Here is a 16129-nt window from a genome sequence, read left to right on the forward strand (position 1 = left end):
CAGCATTATATTTCAAGGTATATTTTGAAGTGTTCTTTGAAATGATGAATGTGACGCCATTCCTCTTCAATTTGTCATTCCCAGTATAGTAAATCATGTCATGTTGTTGTTGTTTAGTGCCTTCAAGTCAGTTTCAACTCATAGACATCTTGTATAGGATTTCCAAGGAGCTACTGGTGGATTTGAACTTCCGACCTTGCAGTTCAAACCCACCTTGCATGTGTCAAGAAGGGGGGAACACTAAGAAGCATACTCAGGAAGTATTGTCTCCTAAATTTGGGCATATCTAAATCTGACCACATGAGATTATCTAGAAGGATGGATAGTACCTTGATGTGCAATCTTTATAGGTTATGGATGAAAAATCCTTATGAAAAGATAAAATCAGAAAGCAAAGGGAACGTGAAGAGAGAAGGAGAAACTATTCAGAGATAATGAAGGCGGAGAACGGGTAAACTGTAAGAGTACGTGTCAGAAGTTTTAAATTCCATTTTCTTCAGATTTGGAACCCACTGCCAGGGAGTCAGTTCTTACTCGTAGTGACCTATAGGACAGAATAAAACTGTTTCTTAGGATTTCATAGACTAAACCTTTATGGGAGCAGACAGCCTCATCTTTCGCCAGTGGAGCAGCTGGTGGGTGTGAAACACCAACCTGTAGGTTAGCAGCCTACCACTTAACCCATGGCTCTTCCCAGATTTGGAAGGAATGAGGTCATTTGTTCCATTTCAGGTTTGGAAGAAATAAAATGGTCAGATGCAGTATGTACTTTGAATTGTAAAAGTTGTAAACACAATTGTCACAGTTAGAATTGCTCAGATTGACTGACATATTATGCGGCATTCAATTTCATCAGTTATCTTTGGAAACTGGCTTACATTTATGAAATTTTAAATTTTCAGTGGAGGCTCTTTCTATATACATTTAAAAATTATTTATACTATATTGATAAAGGTCTTTAAATTATTCGAAGCAGTTTGAATGAGTTAAATATGATAAAAGCAGCATTATGAAAATACAGGAAGCATTTAAGAAATGACAGAAGTTAACCTAGGAAAGTGTCAGTCTCTTGCTCTCCATGTTAAATTTAGCCCTGATAAATTTACTTACTAGGAATAGGCATTACTTACTTCATGCTTTGCATAAAGTACAAGGGTAAGTAAAATAGTAGAAACTTGTATTAAATTAAAATATCAGAAGATATCAGAAGATACAAGAGGACTTCAAAAGTTTGTGGGAAAATTCCACTGTTCGATGAACTTTTTGAAGCCCCCTCTTACCCTCCATCTAGATCTGTGTACTTTTTTTTTTTCAGATGAGTTGCTTTAACTCTAGGTGGTACAGGATTCTGGGCATAACAAAGATTGAAGAGCACCTCTGGCAGGATTCTGGCTTGGGTTTACTGACCACACAGCTAAGCTAGGACTAAAGAGATGGACCATTGTAGGATTTCTTTCTTTCTTTTTCTTTTTCTTTTTTTCAAGTTTACTCTTAAATGTACAACAGGCTCCAAGAGAACACTTCAATCTAACTACAGATGATGGCAAGAGCTGTTCTAGCGGGGAATTCAAATGTTTAAACAGAAACGGAATCAAGGGTTACCATTCCCACAGCCACAAAGAACAGCTTCTTTTTTGCCAGATTTCTCAATTCCACCTGTGGCCAGGGGGCCCTTCCCTGTGGCCCTTCCAGTTTCTTCTGCTCTTCTATTTGTTTCTGCTTGAAAGCCTTATCTTCCTCATCCATTTCCATGTTCTGTTTCTTGGGTTGTTTCAAGGGCTTCTTCTTGCCAGCTTCAGGGCCTGACATGGTATTTGCCACTCCTTCCCCAGACCTGCCACAGGAAGCAGCGCTCTAGGTCTGTATACTTTTGAAGGTGGTGTTTCCATCTCTGGTTCTTCCTCAAAGAATTCTGTGTTCTTTGATTTACACTACCTTAAAATAAATAGCAGTTTTAGCATTCTCAAGAAACTCAAATTGTGTACCTTTTAAATGTTGAGTTTGGGGAACAAAAAGAAATCTGAAGGGGCAAGATCAGGACTGTAGGGTGAATGGATTAAGATTTCTCAATAAAGTTTGTATGGGACATACCCTCAAAGAATGAGCAGGTACATTGGTGTGGTGGGAAAAATTTTTGGCATAACTTTCCTGGTCTTTTTCCTACCTATGCGGTTCTCACATTTATTAAAATTTCTTCCTAAATAGGCCTCTGTGATTATCCTGTGTCCGTCAAGAAAATCTATCAAGGTTATCCTTTGGAAATCCCAAAAAACATTTTCCCTAGCCTTTTGAGTTGACCTCTGCCATGAATTTAACTGGTCCAGCAGATCTCCTCTGTTTAGAGTCATTCAGTGATCGCAAAGACATGAGTAAACGTGTTTTGTTTGGAATGAGTCTGTGCATGGATGAACTCATATTCATAGGACCATGTTGCTTTTCTGTTGGTCATAACATTATTTATATCAATTCAATAACTTAAAGATGCTTAACTTTTTTGTTGTTGTTTAAACACGCTGAGAAAATGTGAAATAATTGTTGTGTTTTTATTCCTTGTAGATCACTTTTTAATTCGGGCCTCTGCAGCTCTAGAAAAATTGAAACTCCTTTGTGGAGAAGACAAAGAATGTTCAAATCCATCAAACCTTCTAGAACTTTACACACAGGTACTGAAATACGTAATCCTGGCATCTTTTGTGGGGGCAAACTGCTTACTTCGGTGGTTGGCCCTAAGGTTTGCTTATAATGAATCAGATTATTCTCTATTTAAAGTATTTAACTTAAAAAAAACCTTTGTATAGTAAAAAATTGAGGTAGTATGGAAAAAAGTAACATTTATGGATGTGCTAGTAAGTTTCTTGTTGTTGCTAAGTGCCATCTAGTTGGCTCTTCCCCATAGTGACCCAATGCACAAAAGAACAAAGTAGTTAGGAGAACAATCATGCTGATAAAAGAATGGCTTCCTGTAAAAGATACTCAGAACATTATTGTGTGCGATTATGTGTATGCAGGAGGAATGAAAGAGTCTACTAGATGCTCAGTTTTCAGTTTTGCTGAAATTCACCTTAACCTTGGGATTGTTGATATGATTTCCCTTGTTTGTGTCATATAGGTTCCTAAGATTTTGCTCTTTCCATTTTGCTCTTCTATTTTCCTTTCAAATTCAAGACTGTTAGGATAAGAACTATTTTCTTGGGCTTTTCAAAGACTACTGAGGCAAACATTAAAAAAACCCACAATTTCATTAAAGTAACTAATATTCGCCTAGCACTTTGTAGTTGATAGAGCACTTTCACCTGTCCTTGCTCCATTGTTGAATTAAATGGCAAGGGAGAGCAAAAAGGAAGTAAAGAATGTAGAATAAATTGTGTTAAGCCTCCAAGGTTTGCATTTGAGTTGCACAGCAAACGTGCAGCAGTAAGCATGCCTGACACTGCTTTCTTGTTATTGTCAAGTTCAGTCAGTTCTGACTCATACTGACCCTGTGTAGGGTTTCCAGGAAACCGCTGGTGGGATTGAACTCTCGACCCAGTCCACACTAGGACTTCGTGCTGTCTTTTAGGAAGTACATATAGTTTCTGATTTCAGTGAGTTGAATTAGCCTCTGACAAACTACTCAAAAATCTTAAGGAGTTGTTGAAACTACCCAAGTAGTTTGCCTAGCTAGCCATCTTTCCTTTCAGGAAGGAGACTTCCTGCCTTTTTGCATGTGATGGATGTCATTTCATTTCTTTTGCATGGGAGTGTTCTAACCATATTGATTTACAAGAGGATTTCAAAAAGCTCCTGGGAATATTCTGTTATCATTTAATTCCATTTTTCTGTCAATTTTTTAAGCCCACTTAAATCTCTAATAATAAGACAGAAATCTAGAGATACAGATTCAAATTTCCCAGGCCTTCTTATACCCTACCTATGTCTCTGAATCAGCAGATTATATTTTATAGAATGAATAATCTTGCCCCTCTTGGCTTAGGCCTTAACACAGTAGCACCTGTCACTTGTTTTTGTTGTTAAGAGCCATCAAGTCAAATCTGACACATAGTGACCCTGAAAGGGTTTCCAAGGAGCTTGAATCCCTAACCTTGCAGTTCAAATGGCTTTGCAGTCTGGCGTATTAACCCAGGACTCCACCTGTCACTTAAGTGCCATTAACTAAGTGATAGATAATGTTCTAAGTGCTTGCTACTCATTTATGCATTCATTTTATCCTCAAAGCAAGAGACTTTGGAAGGCATGTAATCCACTTTCTTCATTATGCCAGTGAAGAAACTGAAACTCTAAAAGATAAAAGTGATTTGTCTTTGATTAGTTAAGTGATTAGTGACAAAACATACTAGAACCCAGTTGTTTTCCTCTTAGTCCAGCAGGTTAAAAAAAGAAAAAGGGCTGGGTAGTTTTTAGGTGTTTCCACAATGTCTCTTCTTGTATTTCATGACTGCTGGATCTTAGTGTTTGAATTGCATTAAACTGGTATTAATACCTCTTCTACTAAGTGCCAGGATACCCCTAAATACTGGCTCTTCATTTGGGAAAGCAAATAAATGGTTTTAAGAGTCAGTGTACAAAACTAGAAATGGTAATCTTAACTTAATAAAACAGGCATTTGGAAAATTTGGCTAAAAGTGCTTATCTGCTAACTGAAAAGTTTGTTGGTGTTATGAAGTGCCTTCAAGTTGGTCCGACTTATAGCAACCCTGTGTAGGGTTCTGAGGAGCAGCTTGTGGGTTTGAACCACTGACCTTGTGGGCCAGCACCACACCAGGACTAAGTGACTCAGATTCACAAGCTAACTGTTGAGAGGAGAAAAGATCTGACAATCTGCTCCTATATTAAGTTGGGTTCTATAGAGAAGCAAAACCAGTGAAAGATAATAGATGTATATATAAAAAAGGTTATGTGTTATATTAATATATGTATATTTTAAAAAAGTTTATATCCCATAGTAATTATGGGATGCATAGTGTCTGTAGGACTGGCACAGGACTGTGAACCAAAAGAGTAGCACACAACTGTAGACGTGTGAGAGTCCTAAGTCTTTGTAAACCAAAATTACGAAGCCAGATGGCAGGCTGCTAAGGACTCCCAGGATGGCCAGGTATATAGCAGGATGAGCTAGGTGTAAAATCCAGATCCAGCAGAGACCCAGAAAGTCTTGCCTGAGTGTCCAGTATATTGGAGCAGGCCACACCCTTGAGGAAGCTTCCCTTTAATGGACAGACCTCATCACACAGTTGATTACATTATGTTAGATTTTGTCATGGTTGATAACTACATCTCAACTGCTGAGCCACTGACAATTGTGGCTTAGTCAAGTTGACACAAAACCTTAACTATCACAACTCCCTTAAAGATTGTTGTGAAGTGCTGTCGAGTCATTTCCGACTCATAGTGACCCTGTATGGCTTTCCAAGGAGCAGCTGGGTGGGTTTGAAATACTTACCTTGTAGTTAGCAGCACAGTGCTTTTCCAACATTGCCATACCAGGACTCTCATGGAATTGCTATGATTCATAATTGCTTGGCAGCACACGCAATAAAAAGTAAGTGTGTGTGTGTGTGTGTGTGTCAGTGGACTGACATGTTGGTGCTGTTGTTAAGTACCATACAGACATCTGTATCAATAAAATACTGTAGTAATTATGGGATGCATAGTGTATATGTTGGATAAGCACAGGACTGTGAATCAGAAGGTCAGTGGTTTGAGCCCAGATGAGGTTTCTGATCCCACAAACGTTTACAGCCTTGGAAACCCTGTACAAGGTCACTATGAGTTGGAAGTGACTGTGTGCCACTTAGCAACAATAACAATGTAGTAGTTATACTTTTTATAATCACATTGATTAATTTATTTCTTTTAATTCCTGTTTTAGTGATTAATACAAATCTCCATTTTAACTTTTAAGGGGCACAAGATTATCGTTAAGAATGTAACTAAAACACCTATGAAGCTATTTTAGAAGGTCTGTTTTAAATTATGCTTGCAGAAAGACAGTTTTTTATTTTCAAATGTGTTGTGGTGATGATATTTGCTGCCTTGAAATATGCCACTGGCTCACAGCAGCCCCATGCACAATAGAACTAAACATTTTCTGGTTCTGTAAGATCCCTATGATTAGTTACAGATTGAAATGTTATTATTCATAGAGTTTTCATTGGTTGATTTTCAAAAGTAGATCACCAGACATTTCTTCCTAATCTATCTTCATCTGGAAGCTCTGCTGAAACTTGTTTAGTATTATAGCAACACACAAGCCCCCACTGAGAAGTGGGTGGTAACTGCATGAGTTGCTTTGGCCAAGATTCGAACACATGCTTCTAACATGTTAGTTGGTTCCAACTTATAGCGAATCCTGTAAAGGGTTTCCAAGGTGAGCTTGAATCATGCTTCTAACATAAAGGTGAGAATTCTGCCACTGACCACCACCTTAAATGCATGGTTGTTGTTGTTAGGTGTCCTCAAGTCGATATCAACTCATAGCGACCCTATGCACAACAGAAAGAAACACTTCCTGGTTCTGCGTTAACCCCACAGTCGCTGTTACGCCTGAGTCCATTGCTGCTGCTATTGTGCCAATCTATCTTGTTGGGAGTCTTCCTCTTTTTCTCTGATCCTCCACTTACCAAGCAAAATGTCTTTCTCTCGGCCTATTATGTTCAAAGTCTGGCCATCCTGGCTTCTAAGAAGCATTCTGGCTGTATTTCTTTCCACACAGATTTGTTTGTACTTTTGGCAGTCTATGGTACTTTTAATATTCTCCTCCAGCACCATAACTCAAATGCATTAATTCTTCTGTAGTCTTCCTTATTCATTGACCAATGTTTTCAATGCTCTAGTAAAGCATATGCATGATAAGCTAAAGTATAAGAGTTTTTCTTTCAAGTTTAAATCATTTTCACATAACTTTTTTCTCTCTTTCTTCAGGCTATTTTGGACATGACATATTTTGAGGAGAATAAGCTAGTAGATGAAGATTTTCCTGAAGGTTCTTCCTCACAGAAAGTAAAAGATCTGATCAGATTTCTTTCAGAACCAGAAATTTTAGTCAAGGAAAATAATATACATTTAAAAGTAAGTTTTGCAATTTGCTGAATTATACTGGAATGTTGCTAACACTTACTATGCTGCTTTTCAGAGTATATGTTTTTCTTCATAATTGAGTCTGTTCCTGGTTTGAATTAAGATTGAAAGAGGGAAGTAGGAGAGTCTTAACACTTCAAACCAGTGTCAGAAATAAAGCATATACAGTCTTGCGCCACAAACATCAGGGCAGCATCTGACCACATATATGTCATTTATTGTCCTAAGTTTCCAACCCCATTGTTGTTGTGTTGTGAAGTGCTGTCAAGTCAGTTCCGACCCTTAGCAACCCTGTATAGGGTTTCCGAGGAATGACAGGTGAGCTTGAACTGCTGACTTTGTAGTTCATACGGCTTTGCAGTCTGGCGCATTAACTCACGGCGTCACATCAGGACTCCCCCAACCACATAAAGCCTATTATATTATTTTTTGAGCTTTACAATGGTTTGTAATAATAAATGGAAGCTACTTTGTGATGCTTCCATTTATTATTACAAACCAGGCTTTCTGCTCCCGTAAAGATTGACAGCCTCGAAAACCCTATACAGGGTCGCTATGAGTCAGAACCGACTCATCGGTACTTAACAACAGCAATAACTTTGTGATGCACATCTAAACATTATTAATATGTGCATAAAAGTGGGGGGAGGCGCTGTCTGACCTCCTATTAATTTACTTGGGTTTTTCCTAATGATCTTTCTTTGAAGCTGTATCTTCTGTTGCTCTAGCTGTTCCAGGCTGGTCTGCTTGTCCTTACTAGTGGGAATGTCCCACCTCATAAGGTTCTGGATGGGACTCAGGATTCCACCTAAGGCCTTATACTCTGCAAAGGCTTTGCAACAGGCCTATTTCACTGGGCAAGTTCTAGAACCCTTTTAGGTATTCCAGTCAGTTATAGGCTGAAGACAGACTTACAAGTTTTCTGTAATCATGTTTCCCAACATTTCTTTCTATCCCACTCAAGTGTCTATTTTACAGTAGTAGGCAATGGAAACTAATATTCATAAGGCAGTCAAGGATTTTACTATCATTTCCCCTCTTCAAGCTATACCTAGATCCCTGTATCCCAGAGCCCTGTTGTTCCAAGGTTGAGTATGCATCACTATTTACCTCTGTCCCACTAGGCCATGCAAACCTGTCTCAGTGTTCCCTTATCTATCTTGTTCATCTCCTCCCCCTTCTTGTATTGCCCTTCCCAACACCCAGAGTAAACCCCCTACCCCAACCCCATTGTGATTAACTTATATTCCATTAGTTCTTCCCTCCATTTAAGATAGTCTATTTTATCCAATAATCTACCTGACCTTCTCACCTCCTGGATCTCTGTTCCTCTGTGTTCACCTTCTTTCACATTATAATTGTTTTGATCATAGACTGACCTCCCAGATCTCTGTTCTTATAGTTTTATTCTGTTTTTGACACTTCATTTGTCGGTTGAGTTCAGGTTGATGCTACTGTGTACATCATTCTCTGGTTGTTGTCTGTGCTTGTTGATTCTCAGTCCACAGACCTTCCTTTAGGATGTTTTTCATAGCAGGGTTGGCTTTGGCAAAATCCCTTAGCTTCTGTTTATCCTGGAATGTTTTGATTATACCTTCATATTTGATTGACAGCTTTGCTGGGTACATGATTCTTGGTTGACAGTTTTTTTCTCTCAGCGTTTTATATATCTCGCCCCATTGCCTTCTTGCCTGCATGGTTTCTGTTGAGCGATCCGAGCCTAATCTGATTTGCTTGCCTTTGTATGTTACACTTCTCTTTTCCCTAGCTACTTTCAGGATTCTGTCCATATCTTTGTTTTTGGAGAACTTAAGTATTATATGTCTTGGTGATTGTCTTTTAGGGTCTGTCCATCCTGGGGTTCGTTGAGCTTCTTGAATGCTTATCTTTTCACTTTTCAGGATGTTAGGGAAGTTTTATTACAGAAGCTCTTCAAGTTTCTCCTCTGCAGACTTGTATGTTTCTTCCTGTTCCGGAATGCTGATCATTCTTTAGTTTTTCCTCTTCATGTTGTCCAACATGAATCTTAGGCCTTCTTTAGATTTTTTTTTATCATTTTTTGTGCTTGCTCTTCTGTCATAGTACTGTTGAGAGATTTATCTTCTGGCTCACTAGTTCTAGCTTCTATCTCTTCAGCTCTACTCCTTTGCCCTTTCAGTGTATTGTCCTTTTCTGATATTCTATTATTAATCGTTTGGACCTCTTTCTGTAGGTTTTGAATTATTTTCAATGCTGTATCTATTTTATTTGATTGTTCCTATAGCGCTTTCCTGACTTCTTCCTTATTTTTCTCTACTCCATTGTATAGTGTTTTGATACATTTTATAATTATTTTTCTGAATTCCTTCTCAGGCATTTCCAAACCGTGTCCTCCTTCCAGTATGGAGTGTAGGTCTCCCTCCAGTTCATTTGCGTCAGTCACTTTATCTCATTTCTGGACATGTGCTGATATAGTCATCTGTGTTTGTTTTGGGGGCATCTTCAGGAGTTATCTGTGGCCTTAATACTTAGATGAGTGTGTATTTTGTTTTGTTTTAATGCTTTCTGATTGGCTCCGGGTAGATGTGATCAGGAGATGGACTTCCCTTTTCAGTCTTCTTCCTGAGAAATTTCAAGATGCCACTTGTTGGTCATTGTGATGTAACTCAGGATTTAATATTCAGCCTGTTTTTTTTTAATCTGCCTGTCCCACTCCACAATCCCCGTTCACCTTCATACTAGCCTTTTTCTGAATGATAAACTGTTCAGGGCTGGCTCTGGCAATTTTGCACTGCCTTTTCGTTTTTAAGTTGAAACTGTCGCTTTAAATTTCAAGGAGATCTGTGCACAAGTGTAGTATTACCCACTGGAGGTGGGAGTGGGGTGTCCACTCGCTCAGGCACCCCCTCTAGTCACCAGAATGGAGGTGCGCAGGTTGCAAGAGACCAATGAAAAGATAAAAAAAAAAGAATGCCCAGACCTTTATCTCTGTGATTCTGTCAGGCGTCTGATCCTTCCTCCGCTTGGTCTTGCCCAGGATTGTGGCTCTGGGAGCAGCTGAGCATCTTGAATTAGAAAACAGTGGATTTCTTGCTTCTGCTACCAATTGCCCTAGCTGTAAACCTTCCAACCTTCTAAATATTCCTTTATATGTGGTTCAGAGTTCTGGCACCATCCCCTGAGCCTGCTTGGTCCGGGTATTCTGTGTTGTTGCTGAGGGAGCTCCTCACTGCACTTCCACTGATCCGCCATCTTGTTTGTTCTCTAATTATCATATCTTGATCGCATGTTTGATGAATTTCAGACTGAAGAAGTTGTAGAATCCTTCAATTTCATCAACTTGTTTTAGGTGGTTTGTGTCTCAATTTTTATAGTAGTGTTATTAATTGGTCTTCCTTTTAGGCGTATGGATAGTGTCCTTTAACAAAAAGCGTTGTACTACTGGATGGATCGTGAAAAGTTCATTTTGATAATGAGTGCTGTGCCATTCCTCTTCAGTTTGTCATTTCCTGCATAGTAAACCACGTGATTGTCAGATTCAAAAATTTCTAATTCCAGTCTATTTCACCTCACTAATGCCTTGGATATCAATTTTTATGACTTCGATTTCATTTTTTACAACTTCCAATTTTTGAGATTAATACATCATACATAATCATATGTCCTGATTATTAATGGATGTGTGCAGCTGTTTCTTTTCTTTTTGAGTTGTGCACCATGAAATGAAGGTCCTGAAAGATTAACTCCATTCTTGTCCTCATGGTGGACTCTCTTTTGAGGAGGCAGCTCTTCTCCAGTCATATTTTGAGTGCCTTCCAGCCTGGGTTGTTTTTTTTCCCCAACACTATATCTGACAATATTCTAGTGCTCTTCATCATATTTCAGTATTCAGTATTCTGGTGATATCTCACAGTGCCCCATTGCTATTCGTAATGTTTTCAGTGACTAAATATTTGGAAGTAGTCTGTTTCTCCTTCTTCCTAGTTTATCTTAGTCTGGAAGCTCATCTGAAACCTGTCCACTATGGGTGACCCTGCTGGAATTTCAAACACTGGTGGTACACCTTCATACTAACAGGCAAGCCATCAGTGCAGCCAACTGACAGATAAATGGCTGGAGAAGGACATTGTGTTTAGTAACGTGGAGGATTAGCGAGGAAGATCCCCAACAAGATGGACTGACACAGTTACAGGAGCAGTGGGCTCTTGTGTGGAAAAACATTTATTAGACTGGCACAGGACCTGGCAGTGTTTCATTCTGTTGGGCATGGGTTGCTGTGAGTAGGAACCTACTAGACGGATCTAACAACAAAAACAACAATATGTCTACTCATTGTTGTGCCTCCCTCAGGATCATACTTTGCCATATATGTGTTGTGTTGTTATTGTTAAATACCATTGAGTTGGCTCCTACTTATAGCGACCCTGTATAGGGTTTCCAAAGAATAACTGGTGAGTCTGAACCACTGACCTTGTGGTTCAAACTGACCTTGAGGTCAAGTGCTTTTCCTGTGGCACCACACCAGAACTCCATAGCATATATGCTGCACTTAATAAATGTTTGTTAAATAAATTAATGCTTGTTTAAAAGGAATTAGGCGTATTATAGTTATTGTTTATAGTTTTCATTATTTTATGTTAGAAGTCATAGAAATAAGTGCAGTCTTGCTTCAAACAACATATTAGTGAAAAGTTTTCGTTTTACCCAGAACATATATTATTTATCAAATATCTTGGAGAATTTGCTACTAAAATGTATTTTAAATTACTTTGTGAAAAAATAAATTCTTTGTAAACTGTGGTTGTTTTTAATATTAAGGTAGCAGTTTTTGTTGTTATGAGCCACTGAGTTGGCTCCGTCTCATCGCACTCCTGTACACAAGTGAACAGAGCACTTTTGTTTTGCCATCTCACAGTTGTTTTTACACCTGAGCCCTTTGCTGCTGGCCACTGTGCCAGTCCATTTCGCTTTGGGTCTTACTCTTTTTCCCTGGCCCTCTACTTTACCAAGAATGATGTCTTTATCGAGGGACTAGCCTTCTGATAAAATGTCCAAAGTATGATTAAAAGTAAGACATTCCTGTTTTCATAAAAGAAGGGCAAATTTTGTGATACATGAGGTGTTTTTAATTCTTCTAGTTTTTGAAATTTAGCTTTTGTCTTACAAACATTAAGTTCCTTTTCTTTAGTGTTATCTTTGATGTGTTTCAGCACGGCAATTTGCTTGGGGATGAACTACTGGAATGTCTGTCTTGGAGACGTGGAGCCCTGCTGTACATGTATTGTCACTCTCTAACCAAAAGGAGAGAGTGGCTCTCAAGAAAATCTAGTTTGCTTAAAAAGGTAAATAGACATTCCTCAGACAGTTTCGATGTTGACATTCATAGATTTCAAAAAGCTGTATGTAATGTAGAACTAAGAGTTGTTGTTATTGTTGTTAAGTGCCGTCGAGCTGGTTCCGATCCATAGCAACTGTGTATAGGGTTTCCTAGGAACCACGGGTGAGCTTGAACCGCTGACCTTTCAGTTCAAACCGACGTTGTAGTCTAGCACATTAACCCTCAACCCCACACCTGAGTGTAGTGGAATCAGAATGTGTGTGTTTGAGTTGCAGGTTTTCTGCTTAGCAGCTGTGCAGTCTTAATCAAATTGAGATTGTGATAATTGAACAGTACATTTTTTTGTGAACTGAAAGTTCTGTATGTATTAGGTTCTGGATATTTTTTCTTAATATATTATAATTAATCATAGCAATAATTTCTAAGCATGTTGTTGTTGTTAAGTACCATCAAGTCCAAGTCATAGCAACTCTGTATAGGATTTCTGAGGAGTGGCTGGTGGCTTTGAAACACCAACATTGCAGTTAGCAGTCCAGTGCTTCTACAGCGCCATATAGGACTTCTTCTTAAACTTATTTTTATTTTTCCTAAGCATATATTGAAGAAAGAGTCCTGTGGGATAATGCACTGGACTGCAAGGTTGGTTTAAACCACAAGGTCAGTGGTTCAAATTCACCAGCCACTTTCAGAAGTCCTGTGCAGGGTCACTATGAGTCAGAACCAACTTGATGACACTTTTTTGACTTGAAGAAAAATAAACATAGTTGTGAGTCTTTCTCTCCCAGTACATCACTGCTAAAGAACTCATGTAACTCTGCTTCTGGAAAATTGTGATCTCTGATCCATCTTGATTCTTCTGATCAATTATTAAATCCAAAATATTGAGTCACTAAGGATTCTCACTGAGATTACATTTACACATGACTCAGGTGGGCTTGGAAATGGGAGGTCACAATTTCAGAAGTAAATGTTATATCTTAATATTTTAAATTTTAATAAATAAGGAAGTGTATTTTTAAAGTAAATTGTTGAACATATCTCTGTCTTTGACATGTATATTACTGAAATGTGTTATTGGCTAACTTTTTTTTTTTTTTTTCAAATAAAACTCTTACTAATTGGAACATTTTGTGGCATATACTCACATTACAAAATTCTTGGGGTGGTGTATCCTTTTATCATTGAAATGCGACAGCCAAAAGATACTATGTTGTTGTTATGTGCCGTGGAGTCGGTTCCGACTCATAGCGACCCTGTACAGGGTTTCCAAGGCTGTAAATCTTTATGGGAGCAGAAAACCTCATCTTTCTCCCGCAGAACAGCTGATAGTTTCGAACTGCTGACCTTGCGGTTCTCAGCCCGATTCATAACCACTACGCATATTGCAGCCCATTTTCTTTTGAGTAAACAATGGGAAAAACTTAACATTTAAAGATTTTATAGTTCTGCATATAATAATTTCAGTTCTTTGGCTTTGACTTTCATTTAGTATCTTGTTGATGGAATCAGTTACTTGCTCCAGATGCTGAATTATCGGAGTCCTATCCAGTTAAGTGAAGGAGTTTCCTTTCAAGACCTAGAGACTGCTAAATTATTGAACGAAGGTAATGTGATCTTGTTGAAGTTTTCCAAGTGTTGGTAAAGCTTTTTAAGATATTAGGAAGTTAGGTTTTACTATGATTTAATTAAATTTTAAATGTGTAGACCAAAAAAAAGCCTTCTTTTTAAAAATTCAAAGATTAAAACCTTATCACGTAATATATAAAAATAATGCTTATCTCTTTCATTTTGGGAGAGTTATATATTATTTTACTCGTTTTGCATGCTCACAAACGCCAGTCAGTATTTATCAGAACTTAGGTTTGGTTACTTGAAATAGAGACTGGAAGTAAATTTTAAACAAGGTCTTATTGTGGTGCTGTAGTATCAGCACTGGACTGCAAACCACAGACTCCATAGTTCTAACCTACTAGCTGCTCCTCGGAAACCTTATACAGGTTTTTTTATGAGTCGGCACTAACTCGACGACACACAACAACAATAGCTACAAGAAGGAATTTACTGTCCTTTCACATAGAGAAGGCCCAGAGCTGGTATGGTGGCTCTATGGTGCTAACAGGTTCTTATCCTTTCCTTCCATCATTTTTAGAATCAGAGCTGCGCCTCAGCTTCAGAAGAAGATATTTTATATAAAATCCAGTATAAACAATACTTCCCAGAGTTGTGCAACATGACTGTAATGTTGAGGATTGACTTCCGTTTGCAGTACTCCATGATGCTCTTGGAGCTCTTTCCATTTCACCTATTTTCCAGGCCACAGAAATGGCAAAAGGCCATATCAGTGGCAAAGAAACTTTTTACAACACTTCACCTACATTTCGCTGGCCAGAATTTAACCAGAAGACTTCACCTAGCTACAAGCCAAACCCACAGTTGTTGAATTGATTCCAACTCATAGCCACCCCATGAGTTGAACTGCTCCGCAGGATTTCTGAGGCTGTAAATCTTTACATAAATAGACTGCCTTATCTTTTTCCCATGGAGTAACTGGTGGGTTTTGACCACTTACCTTCTGCTTAGTAGCCAAGTGCTTAATTGCTGCTGCAACACTAGGGCTCCAGTAGGTGTGTATATAACGGAAACTGGGAAATATAGTCTTCAACCGGATACACTGCTGCCTTAAATAAAAACAAGGCTCTTTACTAAGGAAGAAGGGGAGAATGGATATTTGATGGCAACTGTTAGTTTTTCCACAAATGCAATTAGAAATTTTAGAATAGGCCAGCCCCATGACCATACCATGTGTCTGTCTTCTGTATATAATACAGTATTCCTTAATGTCCAAATCAAATAATTTCCGATTTCACAGAACATGTGGATGTGACACTTTATATACCTGTATGTGAGTGTTACAGAATTAATACGGCATCTTATATTTTCATGAAGTCAAGCCTCAGAGTTTGCTCTTAAGCAGTTATTTCTTTTACTGATATGACACTTTAATGTTGTTCAGTGTCATTGAGCTGGTTCTGCCTCATAGTAACCCTGTATAGGGTTTTCAAGGAGTGGCTGGTGAGTTTGAACCACCCTTGGGGTTAGTAGTCCAGCGTTTATGCTGTAGCATTACACCAGGACTCAGACTTAGTTTGAGGTGATGGTTGTAGAAACAAATTCTGTGATTATAAAAAACTTAGATAAATGTAAGATAATAGGAACTGCAATAATTTTGGGAATAGATTTTTTTGGGTTTTTTAAAAATATTTTACGTCTCTAATACCATCATGGACTTCTGGTGTTGCACTATAGGATAAACACTGGTCCGTAAATCATAAGGTTGGAGGTTCAAACCCACCAAGTGCTCCTTGGAAACCCTGTACAGGGTCTGTATGAGTCACAATTGGCTAGATGGCACCAAGTACCATCAGAAGGAGCTCTGATGGCTCTGGTTAAGCATTTGACTGCTAACCAAAAAAATTGTCAGTTTAACCCCACCATCACACCATGTGAAAAAGACATGGCCGTCTGTTTCTGCCACCTTCCTAGTTTATAGGACCACTATGGTTGGAATTGAGTAGATGGCAGAGTGTTTGGTGTCAGACCATCAGAGCCATCTTCCATGCGAACTGAAATGATAATACTCATTTGAGGTACCTATACATCAACATAAATCATTTATTTGTATTTTAATTACTTTGAGAAATTAAATGGTCTTATGTTTTAATAAGACCATCAAGT

General features: G+C 38.5%; 1 protein-coding gene across 1 annotated transcript in view; it reads left to right on the forward strand.

Annotated features, from left to right (window-relative positions):
• The window catches only part of LOC102828010 (chromosome unknown open reading frame, human C5orf51), a 25086-nt gene that overhangs the window by 5273 nt on the left and 3684 nt on the right, over window positions 1-16129 (forward strand). Inside the window, exons 2-5 of the mRNA XM_006877359.1 lie at window positions 2557-2663; window positions 6922-7068; window positions 12267-12398; window positions 13884-13998. Of these exons, the coding sequence (XP_006877421.1) occupies window positions 2557-2663; window positions 6922-7068; window positions 12267-12398; window positions 13884-13998 (501 nt within the window). The remainder of the gene's footprint in view (window positions 1-2556; window positions 2664-6921; window positions 7069-12266; window positions 12399-13883; window positions 13999-16129) is intronic.

The sequence above is a fragment of the Chrysochloris asiatica genome, unplaced genomic scaffold, assembly GCF_000296735.1.
Source record: "Chrysochloris asiatica unplaced genomic scaffold, ChrAsi1.0 scaffold00487, whole genome shotgun sequence".
In the NCBI taxonomy this organism is placed as follows: domain Eukaryota; kingdom Metazoa; phylum Chordata; class Mammalia; order Afrosoricida; family Chrysochloridae; genus Chrysochloris; species Chrysochloris asiatica.